Source organism: Carlito syrichta, unplaced genomic scaffold (assembly GCF_000164805.1).
Source record: "Carlito syrichta isolate Samal-C Ts95f unplaced genomic scaffold, Tarsius_syrichta-2.0.1 Scaffold303103, whole genome shotgun sequence".
In the NCBI taxonomy this organism is placed as follows: domain Eukaryota; kingdom Metazoa; phylum Chordata; class Mammalia; order Primates; family Tarsiidae; genus Carlito; species Carlito syrichta.
The window spans coordinates 25,570-51,353 of record NW_007247199.1 but is presented as its reverse complement, the minus strand read 5'-3'; the positions used below and the strand labels follow the sequence as shown (position 1 = coordinate 51,353).

Below are 25,784 nucleotides of genomic sequence, written 5' to 3'. Positions count from 1 at the left end.
TTAAGGGGATCTTTCAAATGCTCTCCAGATGACTCTACACACAGAGCCAGGGCCAAGACTATTCTTTGGGCAGAAAGGAACACAGCATCTACAGAAGCATGTGTCATGCCCGTGCCTTCCATCCTGGTGGTTTATTTCAGAAACTCCCCACCTGCCCACATTTCAGAACTGGCTTCAAGCTTGTCAGAAAGACAGATGTGGGGGACCCAGGACCCACCAAGAAATTCTCAATCGAATCTCGGGGATGAGGCTCAGGTCACGGCTCACAACTAGCCCAAGGCAGGGGGCTGTTTGTGCTCATTTGGGGTTTGAATGAGGTTAAGGTCAGATCATTACCACTTAAGGCAGTTTTTTAGCCACAAACTCTTTGTAGGGAAGGGATTCCCAGTCACTGCAGAAAGTGATAACCAGGTGAAGGAAAGGTAGAGAAGGAACAAACAGGCATGTATAATTACTATATAATCGCTTCTTCGTATAACTGAATCGTCACAACTTCCAGAGCACAAATACCCCTGTTACACAGAGGAAGAGATGAGAAGGGGCCTGGGAGCAGCTAGTCAGGCCTCTCTGCAGATATCTGCGGAGGCCTTCCAGGCAGCGGAAACTGCCAGTGCAAAGACCCTGGGGCTGAAGTGTCTTGGCCCACTATGGGAGGGATCTGTGCCGAGCTGTGTACGGGGGAGGCAAGGTGGGATTGGGGTAGGCCACACACGGAGGCCAGCTCTCACAGAAAAGCCATGTGATTCTATTCTCAAGGGTCACTCTGCTGTCAAAACAGAGACCAGTATGCCAAGGATAGAAGCACGGGACTGAAATAACCCCCCGAGCTATGAAGGCGGCTTGGATCTTAATGGCAGGGTGAGGGGGTGAGAAGTGATCAGGTTCTGGTCATATAATGAAAAAAAATGTGGCTGGGCACGGTGGCTCACGCCTGTAATCCCAGCACTTTGGGAGGAGGCAAGAGGACTGTCTGAGTCCACCGGATCGTGACCAGCCTGGGCAACACGGCAAGACCTCGTCTGTACAATAAATCAAAATATTAGCTGGGCATGGTGGCTGTGAAAGGGGCACTGCACTCCAGCCTGGGCGACAGAGTGAGACTGACTCAAAAAAAAAATACTATTCTTTAAAAATTTATTTTAAAGACAGGGTGTCACTCTGTCACAGCTCACTGCAGCCTCCAACTCCTGGGCTCAAGCACTCCTGCCTCAACTTCCAGAGTGGCTGGGACTACAGACACGTGCCACTATGTCTGCTAATTTTTTTTCTGTATTTTGTAGAGACAAGGTCTTGCTATGTTGCTCAGGCTGGTCTCAAACACCTGGGCTCAAGCGATCCTCCTGCTTCAGCTCCCAAAGTGCTGGAATTACAAGTGTGAGCCACAGTGACCATCTTGGTCATATTTTTAAGGTAGACTCATTATAAAACTGTAAGCCAATGGAACCACATGCCATGTACCTTGAAGAAAGAGCTAGCACTTGGGAATGGGTTGGAAGCTCACCAGGCCACACCTACACAAGTGCACACCAAGAATGTACTGCGACACACACAGCTCCTGTGCCCAGAAGGGGATGCCCAGTGCCTACAAACATGAGGGACCTAATCACACTTATATCCCACCACCTTCTCCAGCTGGCAGGAATTAACCTGCAGCAGGAAGTCAACAAATGAAAAGAATCTGTAAGCCCATGCCCTTTCATTTACATATTTAACTAGAAATGAATAAAAATGAAAAGGAACCCTTTCCTCTTGTTCTCAGAATCTCCAAAACAATAGCCATGGATGGTAACTCACACCTGTAATCCCAGCACTTTGGGAGGCCGAGGTAGGATTGCTTGAGCCCAGGAGTTCAAGACCAGCCTGGGAACATAGCAAGGTCTTATCCCTACAAAAATTAAAATACTAGCCAAGTGTGGTGGTGCACACCTGTAGGCCCAGCAACTCGAGAGGCTGAGGTGGGAGGATCATCTGAGCCTAGAAGGTTGAGGCTGTGGTGAGCCTTGACCATGCTACAGCACTCCAGAGTCAGGCAGCGACAGAGATCCTGATGCAAAAAATAAAATCTAGCAAGGACCCAAACAGACACCTGTACGCCAATCCTTGCTTAAAGCAATAGCCAAATGTTCATTCACAGTGGCCAAAGGTGGAAATTCAAATATATATCAACAGCTGAATGAACAAACAAAACATGGTCACTGCACACAATGTAACTCTGCCATAATACAGAACGAGGTACAACATGGATGTAGCTTGAAAACATGATGCCACATGAAAGCCAGACACAAAAGGGCACATAGTGTGATTCCACTTGTATAAAATACCCAGAACAGGCAAATCCAGAAAGACATTAAGCAGACCCACAGTTGACAAGGGCTGGGGGAGACAGGAGAAATTACTGCTTGACAGGCACAGAGGTCCTGTTTGGGATGATGAAAGGTTCTGGAAATGGACAGTGGTAATGACTGTACAACACTGAAAGTGACTTAATGTCCCTGAATGTCCTTACACCTAAAAATGGCTAAAAGGATAAACTTGTTATCTATATCTTACCACAATTTTTAAAAGCCTGGAAGGCTACACAACAAAACATTTAGTGACTGACTTCTGGGTGGCAAAATTATAAAGATGACATTTTCCTTCCTCTTTACTGTTACAAATGATATAATAAACATATGATATTAGTTATGGGGGGAAAAGCATAGAACTAGCTTTATTGTATAAAGAATGCACCAGCACACAGTCCATGTGGTTATTACACTGCAAAGCCTTCCGACGTGGGAGCCACTAGACGTCTAGGAGGTGAACAAAATCTGGCTGGGGTGTTGTATTCACTCAGGTTGACATCCCTGCTGCAGCTGGTGGGCAGGATGAAATCTTCCCCCTTCATGCCAATCCCTTCTGCAACTGGGTACATTAGGGGCACAGCACAAGGCTGTGGCAATCCCTACTGACTGCCGGCAAGCCTTTCAGCATGCCATAACCTCCGACCAAATGCTTAGTAGTTGCACTGGGCTGCTGAGTTTGCAACACACCTGACATTTATTGTTTATTCTCACATCCACTCCATGAGACCGGCGGGACTTCCCACTTTATAGATGTGAAAACCAAGGTGCAGAGAGACTTGATAACCTGCCCCAGGACAGGGAGTTGACAACTGACAGAAACTAGGACTTCCGACTCCAAATCTAGGGCTCCCCACCACACACCCCTGCCTTCAGTTTAACAGTAAACTGTCTGAGTGGTGGCACAGCTTCCAAGAACCGGCTCTGAACAGATAACACAGTATGGCATTTGCACTAAGCACCTTTTCCCTAAACCCGTCTGCCTCATGAATTTCTTCATCCCAAAACACAAGTTCCCAGGGGCCCAGGCAAAGCCTCCAGGTGCCTGATCCCCTTCTTCAGCCTTGCCCACCCAGAGGCCCGGCTGTCACTTGCGCGCATCGAGCACCCCAAACACCTCCGTGAAACGCTCTCTGTCCAGGATGCGTCCATACCGCAGGGTGAGATAGAAGGTCTGCTTCCCACTGTACTGCTGGATGCGCACAAACAGCTCCTGGGGTCGGTCCTTGGTTTCTGTCAGGGGTATCACATCTTCCATGGGACAGTAGGTGTCCTGTCGCCAGCCCCAGAAGGTGAGGTGGGCCACACGCAGCACGGTGCCAGACTCATTCACGTACAGGATCCCCACCAGTCTCCGAAAGAAATAGCTCATCCAGCACAGCATGGCCAGGGCAAAGCCAGCTATCCCGCTCATGAGGCACACGGAGTTGAGCGTCAAGATGCCCTGAGAGTACCAGTAGAAGCCTGGTGGCAAAGCCACCACTGTCAGGGCAGTCTGCGCCAGCTTCAGTCGAGACACGTACCCTAAGGCTCTGATGGCATCAAAACGGTAGACCATCTGGAATTTTTCAGTCTCTGTGCCTGGTGGCTTCTCCTTTGAGGTGGACAACTTGCTCTCCACCCACCTCTTGGGATCCTTCTGCCCACTGCAGCACCACAGCCTGGGGAGAGGCCTCCCCCATACAGCTGGCCCTCGAAACCTAGGCACAGCGCGAAGGAGGGCAGCCTGGAAGAAACACAGGAGACCAATTCTCTCAGTAACTCAGCCATGCTAATCGCACAATGAGCATTGCAAAGCATCGCACATGGAGGCTTCCACCAATCCTGTGAGGTCACCATTACAGCCAGAAGAGGGAAAAGTAAAGCCGGATGCTACCTCATGTGAGCTTCACAAAAGCTACCTGAGACAGGTACTCCGACTTCCACTTTACTAAGGAAACTAAGCCCAGAGAGGGGAAGGAATTTACCCAAGCACACAGCCAGTGAGTGCAGCAGAGTCTGACTCTCAACCTGGTCCTCTTTCCTCCGACAGTTCCAAATACAGGAGAGGAGAGGCCGCCTTTATTCCTTCAACAGATACCAGGAGAGGACCAAGTCTGGGCTGGACACTGGGGAGAGGCCTCCCCCATACAGCTGTGTGAACACTTCCACAAGGCTGTGTGAACACTTCCCCACGCAGGACACTAACTAATCCATGTCCTAGTGGGGTGCTCGAGCAACAAATCTCTGCGATATTTATCACAAGAACTTTCCAATTCTCTGTCTGGTTCACGGGTTATCTTGGGTGCTAGACAGAGCTGGTTTCTCTTAGCTTAGTCTGAGAAAGAGGGAACAGGTGAAGACGCAGTGAGGCAGGGAGGCCCCAATCCGCAGCACAGGGATCTTGTGAGATTCTCAGGTAGCGGGAAAAGCTCTGGGTTTTGGGGTCAGGCATGGGTTCCAACCCTGGCTCCCTCCAGCAGTCACTAGCTGTGGATCCTTGGGCAAGTTATTTCACCTCTCTGAGCCTCGGTTTCCTCGCCTTTCAAAATGGAGCTGAGAATACAGTGAATGAGGTGACGGTTTTAAGGCCCCCAACTTAGGACCGGATGCACGAAGAGAGCTCAAGGACTTTCAGTCATCACTACGGTGGGCGCACGTGTCCCGAGGAGGGCAGAGGAAGCCAGGAAGAGCAAATTGCCACCCTCGCTGGAGTCTCCTCCCGCGCAGATTCTGCTAGAGGAATCCTGTCCCAGCCTTGACCCCAACGCTCAAAGCGTGTCACTCCCTCAGGATCTGCCACCCAGCTTCTTACCATGGCCCCGCCGACTGCTGCCGGAAGTAAACCCTTCGCCCCCGGAGCCCCTAAGAGCGCATGCTCGGACTATGAGACGGACGTGGCGCGCGTGGCATTCTGGGATTTGTGGTCCAGGGGTCGTGGCTGACGCTGGCCCTAGGCATTGTGGGAGCGGAGTCTCCCCTTCCCGACGTGCTCTTCCCCGAACACGGAAGTTCCGGGCTGACTTTCTGGTACTTACCGGGTGTACGTGGACACTGGGGACATGGCGGAGCCTGTGCTCTGCCTCTTCGACGTGGATGGGACCCTGACATACCCGCGGCAGGTAGGTGGAGCCCGACGGGCTGGTGGCAGAATCTCTGCTGCTCCCAGATAGGACTGACGACCAAGGGGCGGCTGGGGACCGCCTCGGGGGGCTGAACCCTATTCCCGTGCCCTAGAAGAAGGACGGAGGCCCCAACCAGCTCTTCAAGCCCTCAGGGTGCTCGGAAAGACGACATGGGGCTGAAAAACTCTTAGGAGCAGAAAACTTGTACTGAGTTGGAAAATGCCATTCGGGACTCGCAAGCCCTGGGGACTGATGGACCAGGATTCGTACCCCAGGTCAGGCCTCCTCATCAGCTAAGTGCCCTCCTCAGCCCTGTCATCAGTGGGCTGTGCCGTGTAGGATATGAAAAGTGTAGCTTTCCAGGTCAGACAGACCTGGAGGAGTCTTGCCTTCACCTCTCCGCAGCTGTGTGACCTTGAACAAGGCAGTTAATCTCTGAGCCTGGGCGTCTGCAGCTCTAATGGGCACCTCACCTGTTCCATATGGTGTTTGTGTGGATCAGATGAAGTTATGAAAGTATCTTGCACATTCTAGGCCTCCATAAATATTAGCTGTCCCACCCCCCTCCAGCCCATGCTTTGGACGGGGTGACGGAGGAGCCCTAGATCACGTCAGGCAACCTGCTGAGAGCCACTTGCGCCCTTGGAAACTGACTTTCCACTTCCAGACTTTGCTGCCACGGGCACGGATAAGTTTTAGTAAGATCAGCCTTGCGATGACGGTCTCTGTCCCCCTTTCAGAAATTAGTCATTGAACACCAGCCTTTCAGACTTGAGACTGAGCCCCAACATCCTCAGTATCCTCAACTTCTACCCCAGCCTTCTCAGTTTTGGCTGGGTGGTAGCGGCTTTGTGCTTTAGCAGTCCATAGCAAATGGGTGTGACCTTGGACATTTTGTTTCAAGCCGCAGATTTGATCCGTCCAGTGATACACGCAACTCACAGGTTCTCCAAAGGCCCTTTATGACTCAGATTCAGCAATCACACACTAGTTGGTTGCTAAAAGCCTAGTGGTCTAAAGCTGGGATCAGCAAAAGGGCCAATAGCAAATCCCTTTGTCTATGCAGACCATATGGTAGCGAGTAACTTCTCCACTGTAGTGCACAAGCAGCCATAAACCATCTGTACACAGAGGGGCTGTGTACCACTACAATTATGTACTTATTTGTTTACTACTTAAAACATAAGGAAACTGAGACCCAGAGAAGTCCTGACCACCTCAGTGTCACACAGCAGACCTGGGACAAGCCCCTGGTTTGTCATTTCCTGTTACCAGGCTAAGGCGGAATCTGTTCTAGCTGCTGGATAAGCCATTCAAGAATGAGCTTCTGATTTTTTGGCTTTCCCAGTTCTGAATTTTAGAGGCCACTAGTGCAGTTTTAGATTTTGTCTGCTAGGTCGAGATTCCCCTATAAGAGGTGGAAAAGATTGTGCTCCATTATATGCCATTCTGTACAATTTTTTTTATTTTTTATTTTTTTGAGTTGGAGTCTCACTCTGCCGCCCAGACTGGAGTGCAGTGGTCGCTCCCGGCCACCGCAGCATCGACCTGCTGGGCTCCGGCAATCCTTCCGCCTCAGCCTTCTAGGTAGCTGGAATTACAGGCGCGCGCTACCACACCCAGCTAATTTTTTGATTTATTGTAGAGATGAGGTCTCGCCAAGTTGCCCAGGCAGGTCTCGAACCCGCAGGCTCAGGCAATCCACTCATTTCAGCCTCCTAAGGCACAGTATTACAGGCTGAGCCACCGAGCCCGGCTACAATTTTATTTTAATCATATGCATGTATTACTCTAAAAATTTTTTAAACAAAAGATGATTGAGCTTCAGATGTGTGTACACACATAGTTGTGACAGCCCGACATGCCTCCAGACATTGCCACATGACCTCCCAGAATAAAATTCCCCTATTTGAAAACTTGTTCTAGATGCAATCTTATAAGTCCAGATCTATGGAGACCATTTATTGGGTCGCTGTGTTTTTTAAATGTCTAGTAACGTTTTAAGTAAAGATATTCCATGTAGATGTACAGCTAAGATTGCCCAAACTACTGAGTTATTAAGACTTTAAAAAATACATTATGATTTGTCTTAATATAGGGATATCTTTTCATCTTAGTTTAGATTTTTTTTTTTTGAGTTGGAATCTCACTCTGTCGCCCAGACTGGAGTGCAGTGGCCACTCCCGGCCACCGCAGCCTCGACCTGCTGGGCTCCAGCGATCCTTCCGCCTCAGCCTTCCAAGTAGCTGGAACTACAGGTGTGCGCTACCACGCCCTGCTCATTTTTTGATTTATTGTAGAGATGAGGTCTCACCAAGTTGCCCAGGCGGGTCTCGAACCCGCAGGCTCAGGCAATCCACTCACCTCAGCCTCCCAAAGGCACGGGATTACAGGCTGAGCCACCGAGCCCGGCTAGTTTAGATATTTTAAAAAATTATCACACTGTTTGAAATGTAACTGGCATAAAATTATACCATGAAGACCACTGTCTATGGACAGGAGCTTTTCTTTGAGGAGAGACTAAGACAATCTAGTTATCTTATTCTTATGCTTTTTTTTTGAGTTAGAGTCTCACTCTGTTGCCCAGGCTGGAGTGCAGTGGCATGCTCCCGGCCTCCACAGCCTCAGCCTGCTGGGTTCCGGTGATCCTTCTGCCTCCTTCCAAGTAACTGGAACTGCAGGCATGTGCTACCATGCCTGGCTAATTTTTTTTTTTTAATTGTAGAGACAAGGTCTCGTCAAATTGCTCAGGTGGGTCTCGAACCCGCAGGCTCAGGCAGTCTGCTTGTCTTGGCCTCCCAAAGTGCTGGGATTACAGGCTGAGCCACTGAGCCCGGCCATTCTTTTTTTTTTTTTTGAGTTGGAGTCTCACTCTGTCTCCCAGACTGGAGTGCAGTGGCCGCTCCCGGCCACCGCAGCCTCGACATATTGGGCTCCGGCGATCCTTCCGCCTCAGCCTTCGAGGTAGCCGGAACTACAGGCGCACGTTACCATGCCCGGCTAATTTTTTTTTTGATTTATTGTAGAGATGAGGTCTCACCAAGTTGCCCAGGCGGGTCTTGAACCCGTGGGCTCTGGCAATCCACTCACCTCAGCCTACCAAAGGCACAGGATTACAGGCTGAGCCACCGAACCCGGCCAGCCCAGCCATTCTTATGTATTTTTTGTTTTGTTTAATTACAATAAATTCTGAGCTTCCTCTTTGGTCTTCTTATGTTTTTTTTTTTTTTTTTTTTTGAGTTGGAGTCTCACTCTGTCGCCCAGACTGGAGTACAGTGGCCAATCCCAGCCACCGCAGCCTCAACCTGCTGGGCTCTGGTGAGCCTTCCGCCTCAGCCTTCCAAGTAGCTGGAACTACAGACGCGCGCTACCACACCTGGCTAATTTTTGATTTATTGTAGAGATGAGGTCTCACCAAGTTGCCCAGGCAGGTCTCGAACCCGTGGGCTCAGGCAGTCCACTCACCTCAGCCTCCCAAAGTGCGGGATTACAGGCTGAGCCACCGAGCCCGGCTTGTATTTTGTTTTAAAACCAACAACTTGGCTGGGCGCAATGTCTCACACCTATAATTCCAGCACTTTGGGAGGCTGAGGTGAGAGGATTGCCTGAATCCATGGATTTGAGACCAGCCTGGGCAACTTGCTGAGACGTCATCTCCACAATAAAATTTAAAAATTAGCTGGGCATGGTGACGCGTGCCTGTAGTTCCAGCTACTTGGAAGGCTGAGGCTGAAGGATCACCTAAGCCCAGCAGGTTGAGGCTACAGTGACCGTGAGCATGCCACTGCACTCCAGCCTGGGTGACAGTGAGACTCCTACTCAAAAAAATAAAAAATAAAACCAACAGCTTAGCCAAGTACAGTGGCTCACACCTGTAGTCCCAGAAAAATTAGCCAGGCATGGTGACATTTACCTGTAGTCCCAGCTACTTAGGAGGCTGAGACAGGCGGATCGCTTGAGCCCAAGAGTTGGAGGCTGCGGTAAGCTGTGATTGTGCTACTACTTTCCAGCCTGGGTGACAGAATGCGATCCGTCTCAAAAGCAAAACAAGCAAACAAAACTTAAATCCATAAGTGGAACACAGTATAGCATTTAAAAAGAATTGAGCTAGAGGTGTGTGTTGGCATGAAAAGATCACCACTGCATTGTGTTGAAATCAGCAAGGTCTCTGCAACAGCATAGAATGATGACATTTATGTTTCAGGAATACCTATCTGTGTATGTGCAAATAGGCAGGAGTGTAAACACACAGAAAAACAGCTGGGACATTGCATGACAGTTACATGACAGCTGTTAACATACTACTAGTGGGTTTAAAATTTGAGAAAAATAAGTAACACTTAAGTTCGTTCTAGTAAAAAAAGTTGATGTCCCCAAATTACAACTAAAATACGTGAACTTATCTACAGACCTCATAGCTGCATTGGCATGTATGAAGATAAGGCTTGTGTCACTATTGCAGTTTTAGTCTCCTTTTAGGAGTTTTAGGCTCGTGACTGCTATATTTTCCTTCTTGAAACGTAGAGAATTACTGGAGAAATGGATGACTTTCTACAGCAATTAAGACAGAAGATCAAAATCGGAGTGGTAGGTGGGTCGGACTTTGAGAAAATGCAGGAGCAGCTGGGACATAATGGTAAGTGACACATTGTTAATGACATTTGGTAAAAGATTAACTTCTTGTAAGAATGTTGGACCTGTTGACAGGTATCATAGGCAGCCCCAAAACCCTGTACCCCTATGGTAGATTTCCTGCTTCCTTGTTTGGGAAACATTTTCTCTGCCTTTGTTTTTTCCTCTGCTTTTAATCCTATAAATACATTTCTGGAGTTGCTGACGGAGCTCTTGGTACCCACGCGCGTGGGTGGATCCGCCCAGAAAGGTGAATGATTGTGACGCTACAGGGGGTGATCTCTCTGCCTGGAATACTTCTGGCATGTCCCTAGTCACTGCCTTTCAGCCCCAGCTCTGGCTGGTCTCCTGAGTGTCCTTCTCACCCAGGTGCAACAGTGCCCTCTGGATCTAGGTGCCTTCTTCCTGCTGCCCTAACACAGAGTTTCCCACATTCCCTAATCATGAGTCACCTGGGCCCCACCCCACCCTGAAACCAAGTCTCTAGCACAGAACTCTGGGAAGCCAGAGAGGCTAGCTGGACAGGTCTGCAGCACCTGAGAGTCATATATATATATTTTTTAATCAGAGTCTCACTCTGTCCCAGGCTGGAGTGCAGTGGCATGCTCACGGCCACCCACCACATCCTTAACCTGCTGGGCTCAGGTGATCCTTCCTCCTTAGCCTTCCATGTAGCTGGAACTACAGGCACACACCCCCACGCCCAGCTACTTTTTTGATTTATTGTAGAGATGAGGTCTTGCCAAGTTGCCCAGGCTGGTCTCAAACCCGTGGGCTCAGGCAATCCTCTCACCTTGTCCTCCCAAAGTACTGGGATTATAGGTATGAGCTACTGCGCCTGGCCTGGGAGTCATATTTTAGCAAGTACCCAAGACCATCTAGTGCCCAGCCCTACTTGTGTGGCATTCTCTAATTATTGAAAGCTGTCTGGTTATATGTTTGTCCTGAAGACCAGGACTGTGGGTTATTCAGCTACATGGCCCCAGTCTCCTGGGATGCCCAGCCTGTGAGAAATAGTTGGTGGAGGCCAAATGTGGTGGCTCATGCCTATAATACCAGCACTTTGGGAGGTCGAAGTGAGAGGATTGCCTGAGCCCATGGGTTTGAGAGCAGTCCAGGCAACTTGGTGAGACCTCATCTCTACAGTAAATTGAAAAAGTAACTGGGCAAGGTGGCACATGCCTGTAGTTCCGGCTACTTGGAGGGTTGAGGCAGAAAGATCACTTGAGCCCAACAGATCAAGGCTATGGTGGCCATGAGCATGACACTGCACTCCAGCCTGGGCGACAGAGTGAGACTCTGACTCAAAAAAAAAAAAAAGAGTCAGTGGAGAGATAGATGAGTTGATTGTTCTTTTTTTTTTTATTTTAGAAAGCAGGATTTATTACGAGGTCAGAAAAGCTTCCGTGGTGGGAGGGGACCTGAAGGGGTTGCCTGATTGTTCTTTTAACTCCTGCTTTCCCCAGCGTCCTCATGTCTTGGAACTAGTTCCTCTAGAGCAAGATTTCTCAGCTTCTGCACTTCTGACATTTAGATGAGGTCATTCTCTGTTACGGGGCTGTCCTGTACATCATAGAGTAGCTATATCCCTGTCCTCACCACTGTATGCCAGTAGCATGTACACACACGCGTGCACACACAGTTGTGACAACCAGAAATGTCTCCGAACATTGCCAAATGACATCTGAGGGTAAGATTGCCCCCATTTGGGAACTACTGTCCTGGATGTAATATCTTAGAGTTCAGATCTCTGTGGACTTCTTTATTGGATCACCATTATTAGAAGAGTAATCTGTGCAATCCCTTTAAACCTCTCTGTCCACTTGCACTTCAGTTAATGTAGCGTTCCTGTTTAGAAACGCTATAAACAGCACAACGTGGTGCGTTAAGCCCTGGAAATCCTGTTAGCTGGTCCTGATCACCCTTTCTCCTCTAGTTGTAGCTCTCATCACATGCTCAGGGAAGGCTTGCGTCAGTGTAGCATGGTGTCTGCACCTTCCGGAGAGTGTGCAGCAACAGAATTCAAACTTTCATAGGCTAGAGGAAACCTGAAGGTCCACCTGTGTCAAAATCACCAGGGAAGCTTAGTGCGATACAGTTATGCTGCAACACATGCAGCACATGGGGGATCTGCATTTTAACAAGTGCCTGCAGTCTGAGAATCCCTTCATTAAGCATTAAGTGGATCATTTCCAAATCTGACAGATTATAAGAATCACCTAAAAGGTTTTTTTATAATTTTAAAAATTTTAGTTTTAGGTTTTTTGGAGAAACAAGGTCTCACTATGTTGCCCAGGCTGGTCTCAAACTCCTGGCCTCAAGTGACCCTCCCTCCTCCGCCTCCCAAAGTGTGGGATTATGGACATGAGCCACCATACCTGGCCATTAAAAGAGCCTAAAAAAAAATCTGATTTTTAGCCTGTTCCCTGGCGATTCTGAGAAAGTCTGAGAGCAGAGCTTGAGGATCTGCAATTTCACTTGTTGCCCTGGTGCTATTGGCTCACAGGGAGGTTTGGGAAACATCATAGGCCAGCATTTTCCTTTACACACAGGCAGGTTGAAGTCAGGGACACAAAAGAACCTGTCACCGAGTAGCTCATCTGCAACCCCATCATCATCATTGCACTTTGTAACCAAAAGAGCATTTTTTTCTCCTCTTATTTTAAATCTTAATCTTTTCTAGGAGTCTTTTTTTTTAAAGAGCTTTTCCCCCTCTTTCCCAGTCTGTTAAGGTGAGGTAGTCTTTCACGCTCCTTCCTGGAGGTGAGCAGTTGTATGGGTGGTGGGTGCTCATCAAAAAAGTAAAAATGTGGGCTTGGATCGATGGCATTCTATGTGTACTTTTGTTTTGATTGTAGTGATTGAAAAATACGATTACGTGTTTCCAGAAAATGGCTTGGTAGCATACAAAGAAGGGAGGCTCATGTGTAAACAGGTGGGTTCCAAGTATCTGAACTCCTATGTACTATTAAAGTGGAATTTGTTTGTTTTTTTGTTTTGGGTTGTGTTTTGTTTTTGTTTTGTTTTTGAGTTGCAGTCTCACTCTGTCACCCAGGCTGGAGTACAGTGGTGTGATCACAGCTCACTGCAGTTTCAAATGCCTGGGCTCAAGTGATCCTCCTGCCTCAGCCTCCCGAGTACCTGGCACCATAGGTGTGAACCTCCATGCCCAGCTTTAAATCCAACATTTCTATTGTGACTAGAGCAGGCTGCTGTGAGCGCTTTTAGAAAGAACTATGGTACTCTTAGTAGTCACAAGATCATTCTGTTCAGACATAAGAGAAAGCTGAAATGTGTTTTCTATCAATGTCTCTAAATTGTATTTTAATTGAATAAAAGTGGCAGCAATAAAGTCTTTGGGCCTTCCAGGAAGCATCTGAAAAATAATGAATACAAAAATCTTGAGTAATGAAGCAGAAAATGCTTTTGACTCAAGCCTTTCTGGTTTGCCTGATGATTTTGCCCAGAGAAAGAATTAAACAGGCAGTGGGGCATGTCACTGGCACTGCTACATCAGCCTAGTCACTCTCAACAATAGTGGTGGAAGGCCTGGGTTTGCTGTAAAGCCGTTTCAGAATAATCAAATAATGCCTGGATCAAATATCAAATAACACCAGTATTTCCTCTATCTAGAACATTCAAGACCACTTGGGTGAGGCTCTGATCCAAGATTTAATCAACTATTGTCTGAGCTACATTGCGAAAATTAAACTGCCGAAGAAGAGGTGGGTTTGCTTTTAACAAAGAGGCACTGCTGGAACATGGAATGATGCCATTTGGCAGGTTGGGTGGGTATCTCCAAGCCTGATAGGTTATAGGAATCACCTAAGAGCTTTTTAAAAAATTCTGATGTTGGCCGGGCTCAGTGGCTCAGCCTGTAATCCCAGCACTTTGGGAGGCTGAGGTGAGTGGATTACCTGAGCCCGTGGGTTTGAGACTAGCCTGGGCAACTTGGGGAGACCTCGTATCTACAATAAATAAAAAATTAGCCAGGTGTGGTAGCGCACACCTGTAGTTCCCGCTACTTGGAAGCTGCTTGGAAGGCTGAGGCGGAAGGATTGCAGGAGCCCAGTGGGTTGATGCTGGAGTGGCTGTGAACATGCCACCATACTCCAGCCTAGGTGATAGAGTAAGACTTCAACTCAAAAAAAAAAAAAAAAATTCTGATGTTGATTTTAGCCTGTTCTCTGGAGATGCTGATTCAGAAAGCCTGAGAGAAGAGCTTGGAAACCCACATTTCTGCTGGCTGTCCGGTGCTGCTGGTTCATAGCAGGGGTTGATTGCCATTGTGGGCCAACTCATTTAAATTCGAAGCTCAGCACTTAGTAAGGAATAATTGGAGACTGTCTGTAAAGCCACCAGTAAGAGAATGGTTATATTAATGATGGCTGTCCACATGATGGAAATTTTGTGCAGCCGTTGAAAACCTTATGTCTCAAAGGCTGTCCATAAGAGGAAGTACAAGAAAGAGTAGATGAAAAAGGCAGCAGAAATCCTAGATCTGGAATTCTCAGGCTACGCCAAGCCAGACTCACCCAAAGCCAAGTCTGGGAGACCTGCGGTGTTCAAGGAAATGGGAACTAATGACCAATGTTTAAAAGTTAAGTTTCACAGTTTGAGACTCACGGATTTCTGATTTCCGTCAGCAGATCTGAGACCTGGCTACTCTGGGTCCCCACCCCCATGTGGCAGCTATTGCCAGAGCCGCATCCCCCTCCTCCTGTCCCCCCACGAGGTCATTCACTCGTCTTTCCCAGGCTGCTCATCTCTGACCGCTGTAGGCCTTTGATTCGGGGGCCTGTCTCCTGCTCTGGGTACTTTTACTACCTCAGTTTCCATTTTAAAACTAATAGTAAGCCAGGCTCGGTGGCTCAGCCTGTAATCCCACGCCTTGGGAGGCGGGGATGAGTGGATTGCCTGAGCCCGTGGGTTCGAGACCTGCCCAGGCAACTTGGTGAGACCTCATCTCTACAATAAAACAAAAAATTAGCCAGGTGTGGTAGCGCGCGCCTGTAGTTCCAGCTACTTGGAAGGCTGAGGCGGAAGGATCACCGGAGCCCAGCAGGTCGAGGCTGCGGTGGCCGTGAGTGTGCCACTGCACTCCAGTCTGGGCAACGGAGTGAGACTCCAGCTCAAAAAAAAAAAAACCTAATAGTAGTATACAAAAATGCCCACAGCAGGAAGATCAGCAGGAAATGGACCCAAATGCCCGCGGTGGCTAGGTTTGGGTGGTGAAGCTCCATATGATTTGTTGAAATACTTCTCCTTTTCTCCCCTGGTTTTCAATATTCTTACGTAACACTTTAATCACCAGGGGAGAAACATGTTTTAAGTGGAAATTAAATTTCAGGGCAGGCCACACCTCAAGAACCTGCTTCAGACTGTTCAAATTAATGAGACCAGAGCCCCTGCTCAACCTCTCCAGTCGGTACACAAGCTTTCCCTTGCCCAGGAGGGGCCTGGATGAGACAGGCGGGACCGGTTGTTGTTGCAGCTGAGTGATGGGCGCGTGAGGGTTCCCTGTCCCCTTCTGTTTACTTTTGAGTGTGTTAGAAATTCTCCATAGTAAAAAGTTAAAATATACGTGTATCCCAGGTCAGTTCCATATTTACTTTGGGCAAAGCATTAAGGGAGGATAAGAGAAGTAAGACAAGGCATCATCCTGTTCTCAAAGAGCTTGCCATCTAGTAAGGAGAGGGATGTATAGAGTTGTAATTCCAGAACAGTGTGAAATACCTGGTGAATGCAGGAGGTGGGCTGAGACCCACTCTGATCTGTGTTTGTCCGTGTCTTTGGCAGGACTGACTTCAAGCCCTGCATAGATCAGGGAGATTCAGTTAGACCTCAGAGGCCCAGATCTGCAGGGAGGAATGAAGGCTTGGTGAGCCACCCTGCTCTCATTTTCGAGATGGTTTTCTCAAATGCATCCACTTCCCTCTGGGCCTCGGGGCTGAGAGTAGTGACATGTCCTTGAGTTGGGGGAATAATTGAGCTCTTTATCTTATCATTTAGGATGCATATAGCCCCAGAGTCACCCCGAGCATGGCCACCAGTCCCCCAGTGCCTCAGCACGTGTGGAAGACACGGCTGGGTCTCTGCCAGCTCAGAGCCACCTGGACGTGGGATTCTGGAAAGTTTTGTAGGCATGCATACTTGGTTATGTAATTTGCCTCCCGAGCACAGCAGAGGAAAGGCGCCCATGGGCTGAGACTCTGCTGTCTTTACCTTCTCTGATGGGTAGTCATTGCATGCAGTACACAGTGTCCCTTTATGTAAACTGATTTTGTGTATATTTGATCTTCACGAGACCCATTGGAAGGGACCACAGCAGGTGCCATGAGCCTTTCTGCCTGCGGATAAGTGAAAGCTTGAGAGGGGCCCAGAGCCACACAGCGTAGTCAGAGGCCACATCAGCCTTGCACTGGTTCTTCAGCCCTGCCCTTGGCACAGGCCTCTCGTATTTACAGCGACTGGTGACTGCCATCAGGGCTGTGTGCTCAAATAGCAGGAGACCAGGGAAGGTGTTTCGTGGGCTCCCAGGTGTCCACGTTGCGCTGAGAGGCTTTACAGCGCAGGGTTTGTCACAACACCCATACATTTCATCTGCAGGATGAGTATCTGGCTCACAAGTTATCTGAGTTCTTAAACTGTTTTGAAACTCAAACCGGAAACATCGTGGGCAAAATTATTTTTAACATATTCACCTGAAGTGACTAAAATAATGTGAGGCTGTTCTTATTTGCTGTGATGAGGTCACACTGAGAAGCAGAGCTGCTACAGAAGTTGACTTTCCTCGGTTACGCCTGAGGTGTGTGGGACGATTCTTAGGACTTCTCCTCCTCGCCTGGCACAGTCTGTTCAAGAGCTCACTGTCAGAGTGGGTGTCTGGGACATGTATGTGCCAGCTCCTCAGGGCACTGATGGTTCGTGGAGTGCTGGTCATCATATCAGAGCTCTTTATTAACTGCAGAAGTCTCTTCCCAGCAGCAATACTGTCCAACAGAAGTAGAGAGTGAGCTGCATATATAATTTTTAATTTTCTGTAGGTGTATTTTTAAAAGTAGAAAGGAACAGATAAAATTAATTTTAATAATATATCTTCAGCCCAGGCAACGTAGCAAGACTTCGTCACTACAACAACAAAAAAAAATCAAAAAAATCAAAAAATTAGCCAGGTTGGGCTTGATAGCTCAGCCTGTAATCCCAGCACTTTGGGAGACCAAGGCGAATGGATTGCCTGAGCCCGTGGGTTTTTGAGACCAGCCTGGGCAACTTGGTGAGACCTCATTTCTACAATAAATCAAAAAATTAGCTGGGCATGGTGGCGCATGCCTGTAGTTCCAGCTACTTGGAAGGTTGAAGGGGAAGGATCACCTGAACCCAGCAGGTCAAGGCTGTGATGGTCATGAGCGTGCCCCTGCACTCTAGCCTGGGTGCTGGAGTGAGACTCCAACTCAAAAAAAACACAAAAACTAGCCAGATGTAGTGGTGTATGCCTGTAGTCCCAGCCACTCAGGAGGCTGAGGCAGGAGGATCACCTGACCCTAGGAGGTTGAGGCTGCAGTGAGCCATGATCTTGCTATTGTACCCCAGCCTGGGCAACAACAGCAAAAGCTATGTGTGTGTGTGTGTGTGTTTTATTTAGCCTAATATATCCAAAATACAACCATTTTAATACAAAGTCAACATAAAGCATTGCTGATGACTACATTCCTTTCAAATCTAATCTCAGTTTGAATGAGCCGCATTTCAAGGCTCAGCAGTCCCGTATGTTCTGTGGCTACCGTATTGCACAGCACAGCTCTGAGAAACATTGATCACACCAGCTGCAGCTTTTTAGAATTTCCCAACTTTTTAGGCTGCTTATCTATAATGTTGCCCAAATAAATAATGCATCTGGGGGAACCTCTGTCACCTCTTCCTCCCCAGGGGCACTTTCATTGAATTCCGAAATGGGATGTTAAACGTGTCCCCGATTGGAAGAAGCTGCAGTCTAGCAGAACGCATTGAGTTCTACGAGCTCGATCAAGTGAGTCTTTTTTAAATATCCTGGTGAGTGACTGACTGGGTATAGGAAAGTAAGGTGGGTCTGCAGCTTTGCAGCTGGTAACTAAAGGGTGCTTTCTCAACTACAGTGCAATAGACAATTGTATCTTTTTGTTTTTCTCAGAAAGAAAATATAAGACAAAAGTTTGTGGAGGATCTACGGAAAGAGTTTGCAGGAAAAGGCCTCACGTTTTCCATAGGTACTGTGTATTCAGATGTGCTGCTGATGTGGGATCCCGTTTGCCAGGCATTTGTTGTGGGCCAGTGAGCTACCGAGTCTGGATTCTGCCCAGTTTTAGGGTAGGCAAGAGGATTGAATGAGCCGTGCAGTCTATAGAGGAAACCCAACCACTCTCTTTTCTACATAATCAGCCATAGCAGGATGTGTCCATCAGGAAACACCTTTCATACTTTTGCATTTGGTTCTAAATTCTTTTTTTTCTTTTTTTTTTGTTTGAGTTGGAGTCTCACTCTGTCGCCCAGACTGGAGTGCAGTGGCCACTTCCGGTCACCACAGCCTCGACCTGCTGGGCTCCGGCGATCCTTCCACCTCAGCCTTCCAAGTAGCTGGAACTACAGGCAAGCGCTACCATGCCCGGCTGATTTTTTGATTTTTTATTGTAGAGATGAGGTCTCGCCAAGTTGCCCAGGCGGGTCTCGAACCCGCGGGCTCAGGCAATCCACTCACCTCGGCCTCCCAAAGTGCTGGAATTACAGGCTGAGTCACCGAGCCTGGCGGTTCTAAATTCTTACCCAGCAGGATTCTTCCTATCTGCACTTCTCCTGGTCAGAGGAGGAACACTTGGCTAACAAAGAGGAAGAACTTGTCCTCATCATTTAGGCAGAAGAGAAGATCACAGGGACTCTGTAGAGAGAGATGGAATGTAAGCCTCTTAGAGAAATCAGGCAGGTTGGATGTAGGAATCATATGTTTTGACAGCAAGGACCCTTAGGAATCTATAAGACTGCTTTTACAGATCAAGAATCCTGCTGGGCAAGGTGGCTCATGCCTGTAATTTCAACACTTTGGGGAGACCAAGATGGGAAGATTGCTTGAGGCGAGGAGTTCAAGAGCAGCCTGCGCAACATAGCAAGACCCCATCTCTACACAAAAAATTTTTTCTTAAATAGCCAGGTGTGGTGACACACACCTGTAGTCTCACTGGGGAGGCTAAAGCAGGACTGAGTGAACTGGGAGGTCGAGGCTGTGGTGAGCCATGATTGTGCCACTGCACTTCAGCCTGGTTGACAGAGTGAGACCCTGACAAAAAATAAAAGAAACCTCCAGTGCAGTGGTTTAGCCTGTAATCCTAGCACTTTGGGAGGCCAAGACAGGAGGATCATTTGACCAGGGGTTCAAGACCAGCCTGGGCAACATAGTGAACTGCCATCTGTACTTTAAAAAAAATTTTAAAAGGCCAGATGCCTGTAATCCCAGCACTTTTGAAGATGGAGGCAAGAGGATTGCCTGAGCCCACAGGTTCAAGACCAGCCTGGGCAATGTGGCGAGACCTCGTCTCTACAGTAAGTCACAAAAAAAAAATTAGCCAGAAATGGTGGCATGTGCCTATAGTTCCAGCTACTTGGAAGATTGAAGTGGAAGGACCACCTGAACCCAGCAGGTTGAGGCTGTAGTGGCCATGAGTATGCCACTGTACTCTAGTCTGGGAAACAGAATGAGATGTCAACTCAAAAATAAATAAATAAGAGAGAGAAAGACAGAAACCGAGGTCCAGAAAGGAGAAGAGACTTGTCCAGGTTCACAAAGCTTTTGTTCACTGTAATAGCCAGTGAGTGACTGTTTCTGGCATTTAATGCCAAGCTCTTCCTGCAGCATGAGTGTCTTCCCAGTTGTCCTTTGGTAGACTATACCTGTCAGATGCTTAACAAACATTTATCTTGTCAGTGCTGATAAGTCCTTGCTCAAAGCCTTCTCCTTTTGCTAACTTTAATAAAGATACAGGTTGTAGGAAAACTGGAGTTACAAAGGAACCGTGTAGAATGGCTGAGAGAGTGGGTTTTCAGTGATCCTGAACTGTGAGAGGGATGTCTTTCTGACAAATCTTTGGAAGGGTTTGTTGCCTGTAAATGCTGTCTTTGTGTCACTTTCTTTTTTTTTTTTTGAGTTGGAGTCTTACTCTCTCGCCCAGAGTGGAGTGCAGCGGCCGCTCCCGGCCACCACAGCCTCCACCTGCTGGGCTCCGGCGATCCTTCCGCCTCAGCCTTCCAAGTAGCCGGAATTACAAGCACACGCTACCATGCCCGGCTGATTTTTTGATTTATTGTAGAGATGAGGTCTCACTGCCCAGGCGGGTCTCGAACCCGCGGGCTCGGGCAATCCACTCACCTCAGTCTCCCAAAGGCGCGGGATTACAGGCTGAGCCACTGAGCCCGGCTTGTGTCACTTACTTTTTTTTTTTTTTAAGTTGGAGTCTCACTCGGTCGCCCAGACTGGAGTGCAATGGCCGCTCCCGGCCACCACAGCCTCACCTGCTAGGCTCCAGTGATCCTTCCACCTCAGCCTTCCGAGAAGCCGGAATTACAGGCATGCGCTACCACGCCTGGCTAATTTTTTTGATTTATTGTAGAGATGAGGTCTCACTGCCCAGGCGGGTCTCAAACCCGCGGGCTCAGGCAATCCACTCACCTCAGCCTCCCAAAGGCGCGGGATTACAGGCTGAGCCACCGAGCCCGGCTATGTCACTTTCAGTTCCATCTTCCTTCCTCACCCCCAGGAATGCTGGATGTAGCCTGTCTCCAGGCACTTTCCCCAAGAAAGTGTTCCACCTGGGGTCGGGTGGGAATGAGGCCGCTGTGGGCTGTTTCATAAGCACACTTAGTCTCGACCACGCATGGTGCAGCGTTTCCATGCAGATACACTTCTCATGCTGAGCTAGCATTCTGTCGTGTTTAGACCCAAATGAAATAATGCTGGGAAAAAACATAATGTAGAATTAATTTCTAGACCCTGCCCATAAAGTAGTATAAGTAGCAAACTGGGGCATTGAAAATCAGCCTTGGCAATACAGTTGCTGACAAAGAGAAAACAGCTTTTTCCAGTGACACATCATCAGCCTTTTTTTCACCTTTAGCTTTTGTGTGACCCTTCCCACCCGGCAGGAGGCCAGATCAGCTTCGATGTCTTTCCTGATGGATGGGACAAGAGGTATTGCCTAGGACATGTGGAAAATGACGGTTATAGGACCATCTACTTCTTTGGAGACAAAACTATGCCGGTAAGTACAGATGTGTTTTTGCATTTCATTGTCCAGTGAAACAATGAGGGGGGAAATTGACAAATGGGCTTTTCCCCCTCACCCACACTTTACCCACGGCCTAGCTCAAACTGTGTGGCTCTGTCCCGGAGAGGGGTGTGGTTAAACATCTCCCCTATACACTCACACCTGACACCTTGGAGGATTGAGCTGCTGGTAAGTTGATCCTTTTCAGTGTGGCTTTTGAATTAAATATTGGCCCCTTTCATTGCCCTCAGGCCCAGTGCTGTTGTCAGACCCTCTGCATTTCCAAGCCCTTGCTGTTTTATCCTATTTTTTCACTCGTGAGTCTGGAACTCAGGAGAGAGCATTAGGTTCAGTTAAGAAGGGGGGTCACTTCTGGGTGTCACAGAAAGATGCTGGGAGCTGTCCTAGTGTGTCGGAAACCCCAAGTCCAGGACCAAATCTAGACTGGTAGCTGAGATCGGAGCCCAGTGTTGAGGGCCAGGGCCATAGGAGGAGCTGAATACAGGAGACTCCCCGGAGCCACTGGGGCAGCAGAGTGGGTGCCCTGGAATGGTGGATCCAGCAGGTCAAAGGGTGTTACTGCCACTCAGGCCCAGTGCCCCTTGTTTGTCACCCAGCCTCGGGCTCAGCATCTCTTGGCCAGATCTTAGGTTTCTCTGTGGCCCCTGGTCTCCCTCCTGTGTGCCGCCAGGGTATCAGTTACCTTGCAGCCAGGGTCCTGTTTCAGGCTTTCTGGTCATCCTTCTCGTAGCAGGTGTGTCCTAAATGCTGCATAGACACAAGTTGTCAGCTGTCCGATCTCTGGTCCACTCCAAAATACTCAATGCTCTGCTAAGACCTGCCTCATGAGGGGTCAGCCCTTTAGCAAGGTCCGCTTGTCATAGTCTTCCAGGAAAGGGGACTCTGGGATAGCTTGGGCCTGTCTCTTGCTTTCAAATGATAAAACCGGAACTCATAACTGACCTGCCTGAGGTCACACAGCGAATGACAGCTGGTGGCATCAGAACAAGTCCACTAGCTCTTTGTTTTAAGTAGCATCGTGGAGGTATAACTGATGTAGAGAAGCTGCACATATTTAATATGTACATCTTCGTAAATTTGGACATCTTTGTGCCTCTTTGGTTTAAGGGACTTTAGAATGTTGTAAGGGCACTTAATGTGGTATTGTTGGCTCCAAGCACTACGTTGTCCCACAGATTTCTAGAACTTTCTCATCTTACATAACTGAAGTTGTTTGCCCACTGAAGAGCAACTCTATTTCCCCTCCCCCCAGTCCCTGGCATTCTATTATTCTCTGCTTCTGTAAGTTTGATGATTTTAGAAATCTCAGATGCCCAGCCCTGCACCCGCCGCCGCCGCCGGCTTCCACCATGGCCCGCGCAAGCCTCTCTTGTGCCCGGGCTGGGATCCCGCAGCGCCGGGGTGGCGGGCGCTCCCTGCGACGGAGGGTGGGGCCCCGCCTTGGATGGACAGAGGGTGTGGGGCGTCGGCCCCCGAGGGCACAGGGTCTCTGCAAACAAGAGCAGCAGAGAATACACAGAGGACCTTGCAATGTTGGTGTGTGAGCAGGAGTTGAAGTGGAGATCAAAAGTCCAAGCCTTGGATGCTGAAGTTCTGCAATTACGTCAAAAACTTCTGAGTGGGATTTGTTCAGGATTGCTTAAGAGCAAGTCTCACTCCTTCGTCCAGGCTGGAGTGCAGTGGCATGCACACTCATGGTCACTCCAGCATCGACCTTCTGGGCTCCAGCAATCCTTCCTCCTCAGCCTTCTGAATAGCCGGAACTACAGACGTGTGCTGCCACGACCGTGTGTCTATTTTGTGCGGGGATTGGGAGGCGTGTTAAAGACGAGGAGACCGAGAAGGAAAATAAAGAGGGAGAAGAAAAGAATGAAAGATGAGATCGGAAAGTTAAAGCACACCCTAAATATAATTAAGACAAATATGTTCTTGGATGGCAACTTGGCCTGGTTTCCATTTGGGCTGTAGAAAGAGGGAGTGTGTGATCACCTATCAATGCAACTTTTGAAATGAAGCTACTGCACACAATCATGGTGCATAGTTTTCTACTTGATGTTTACCACAGCCATTCCCTGCCTCCTGCCTTCCTCTACTCTCCCATAAAAATTTGAAGGTGTCTAACAGAAGATTACTCTGAAGACTCAACTGGCTATGAACAGTGATGCCATCTCACAGGCAGAAGGAAATACAGTCAAGGGCAGGTCAGTGAAAATGGCCAACGCTGAACTGCACAGATGACTCAGTGTAGAATATTGGTAAGTTATTGGAACTTGGAACTGGAGAGACTTGGGTTTGAAAACCAGTTCTGTCACTTACCAGCTGTCTGACATTGGCAAAATGACTTAAACTCCCTAAGCCTCAACCAGAGAATGAGGATGATAATAATGATGCCTAATGCTCTAAGAATTCAGTGACAGAGTGTCTGCGGAACACATAGCGTATGGCCTAATACCAAGGTCTCAGTAAAGAATACCGATTTTTATTTGTGAATTACAGGTGAAAAAGTAATAAAAAATAAACAGAAAAAAAAAAAAGAAATCTCATATAAGTGGGATCATGTAGTATTTGTCCTTCTGTAACTGGTTTATTTCACTTAGTGTGATATCTTCCGGGTTCATTCGTGCTATCGCAAATGGCAGAATTCCCTTTTTTTTTTAAGACTGAATAATGTTTTGTTGTATGAATAGAACACGTTTTCTGTACCCATCCATCTGTCAGGAGACACGTGCTTGTTTCTGTGTCTTGGCCATTGCGAACAATGCTGCAGTGAACATGCCTGTGGATCAAAAACATAAATAGGTCCTGAAACTGTAAAACTCCTAGAAGAAGAAAAAACATAGGCGGAAAGCAGTGATTGTTTGGATATGACACCAAAAGCAACAGGCAACAGAAGCAAATCAACTCCCGGGACTGCATCGACTGAAAAGCTTCTATACTGCAGAGACCATCAGTACACAAAGGTGGCCCACAGAAAGGCAGAAGACGTTCAAAGAACAGATCGCGTGAAGGGCTAGTATCCAGAATAGACACAAAGCAACAACTCAACAACAAGAAAAATGAGCAAAGGACTGGAATAGACATTTTTCCAAAGACATGAAAATGGCCAACGGGTATATGAAAAATAGGTTCAGCGTCACTCATCAGAGAAATGTAAATCAAAACCACAATGAGACATCATCTCATACCTGTCAGGATAGCGATAATTTTTTTTAAAGTAGTATTGTGGGAGACAGAGGCAAGAGGATTGCCTGAGTTCAGGGGTTCGAGATCAGTCTGGGCAACTTGGCAAGACCTCATCTCTATAATAAATTTAAAAATTACCTGAGCCGGGCTTGGTGGCTTAGCCTGTAATCCCGTGCTTTGGGAGGCTGAGGTGAGTGGATTGCCTGAGCCCGCAGGTTCAAGACCTGCCTGGGCAACTTGGCGAGACCTCATCTCTACAATAAATCAAAAAATCAGCTGGGCGTGGTAGCACGTGCCTGTAGTTCCAGCTACTTGGAAGGCTGAGGTGGAAGGATTGTCGGAGCCCAGCAGGTCGAGTCTGCGGTGGCCGGGAGCAGCCACTGTACTGCAGTCTGGATGACAGAGTGAGACTCCAACTCAAAAAAAAAAATTAACTGGACATAGGGGCACAGGCCTGTAGTCCCAGCTACTTGGAAGCCTGAGTCCAGTAAGTCGAGGCTGTGATGGCTGTGAGTGTGCCACTTTACTTTAGCCTGGGCGACAGAGTGAGACTCCTGCTCAAAAAAAAAAAAAAAAATAGAGCTACCATACATTTTAGCAGTTTCATTTCTGGGTGTGTATCCAAAATAATTGAAATTGGGGTCTCAAAGAGGTGGCTGCTCATGTTTTTTTTTTTTTTTTTTTTTTTTAGTCAGACCCTCACTGTCACCCAGGCAGGAGTACAGTGGCACACTCATGGCTACTGCAGCCTCAAACCTGCTGGACTCAGGTGATCCTTCCACCTCAGTCTCCCAAGTAGGTGGAACTTCAGGTGTGCACCACCATGCCTGGCTAATTTTTCTTAATTTATTGTAGCGATGAGGTCTCACCAAATTGCCCAGGGTGGTCTCAAACCACTGGGCTGAGGCAATCCTCTCGCTTCAGCCTCCTAAAGTTCTGGGTTCTCAGGCGTGAGCCAACATTCCCAGTTTGGGTTTGTTTTTTTTTTTTAAGTAGAGATAGGGTCATGCTTTGTTGCCCAGGTTGAACTCAGACTACTCCTGGGCTCAAGCATCCTATCTCAGCGTCCTGAGTAGCTTGGACTACAGGTGCATGCTACCGTGCAGCCTGCTCTTTTATTTTTATTTTATTTTATTTTATTTTATTTTATTTTATTTTATTTTTGAGTTGGAGTCTCACTCTGTCGCCCAGACTGGAGTGCAGTGGCCGCTTCC

The 25,784-nt window shown here is 48.0% G+C and overlaps 2 protein-coding genes across 2 annotated transcripts in view; one reads left to right on the top strand and one right to left on the bottom strand.

The window, feature by feature from the left end:
* Positions 1–2,678: 2,678 nt before the first annotated feature.
* On the bottom strand, positions 2,679–5,164 carry TMEM186 (transmembrane protein 186). Its single transcript, XM_008057666.2, has 2 exons — positions 5,137–5,164; positions 2,679–4,068 (listed from the first exon to the last, which is right to left on the bottom strand). The coding sequence occupies exons 1-2, from the start codon at positions 5,137–5,139 to the stop codon at positions 3,430–3,432; spliced, it is 642 nt and encodes a 213-aa protein (XP_008055857.1). The 5' UTR covers positions 5,140–5,164; the 3' UTR covers positions 2,679–3,429.
* A 203-nt stretch (positions 5,165–5,367) lies between these two features.
* Positions 5,368–25,784, top strand: part of PMM2 (phosphomannomutase 2) — a 29,190-nt gene continuing 8,773 nt past the window's right edge. The window contains exons 1-7 of the mRNA XM_008057665.2: positions 5,368–5,443; positions 9,971–10,082; positions 12,937–13,013; positions 13,712–13,803; positions 18,008–18,107; positions 18,249–18,324; positions 21,245–21,360. Coding sequence (XP_008055856.1) covers positions 5,384–5,443; positions 9,971–10,082; positions 12,937–13,013; positions 13,712–13,803; positions 18,008–18,107; positions 18,249–18,324; positions 21,245–21,360 — 633 coding nt within the window. The 5' untranslated portion in view covers positions 5,368–5,383. The remainder of the gene's footprint in view (positions 5,444–9,970; positions 10,083–12,936; positions 13,014–13,711; positions 13,804–18,007; positions 18,108–18,248; positions 18,325–21,244; positions 21,361–25,784) is intronic.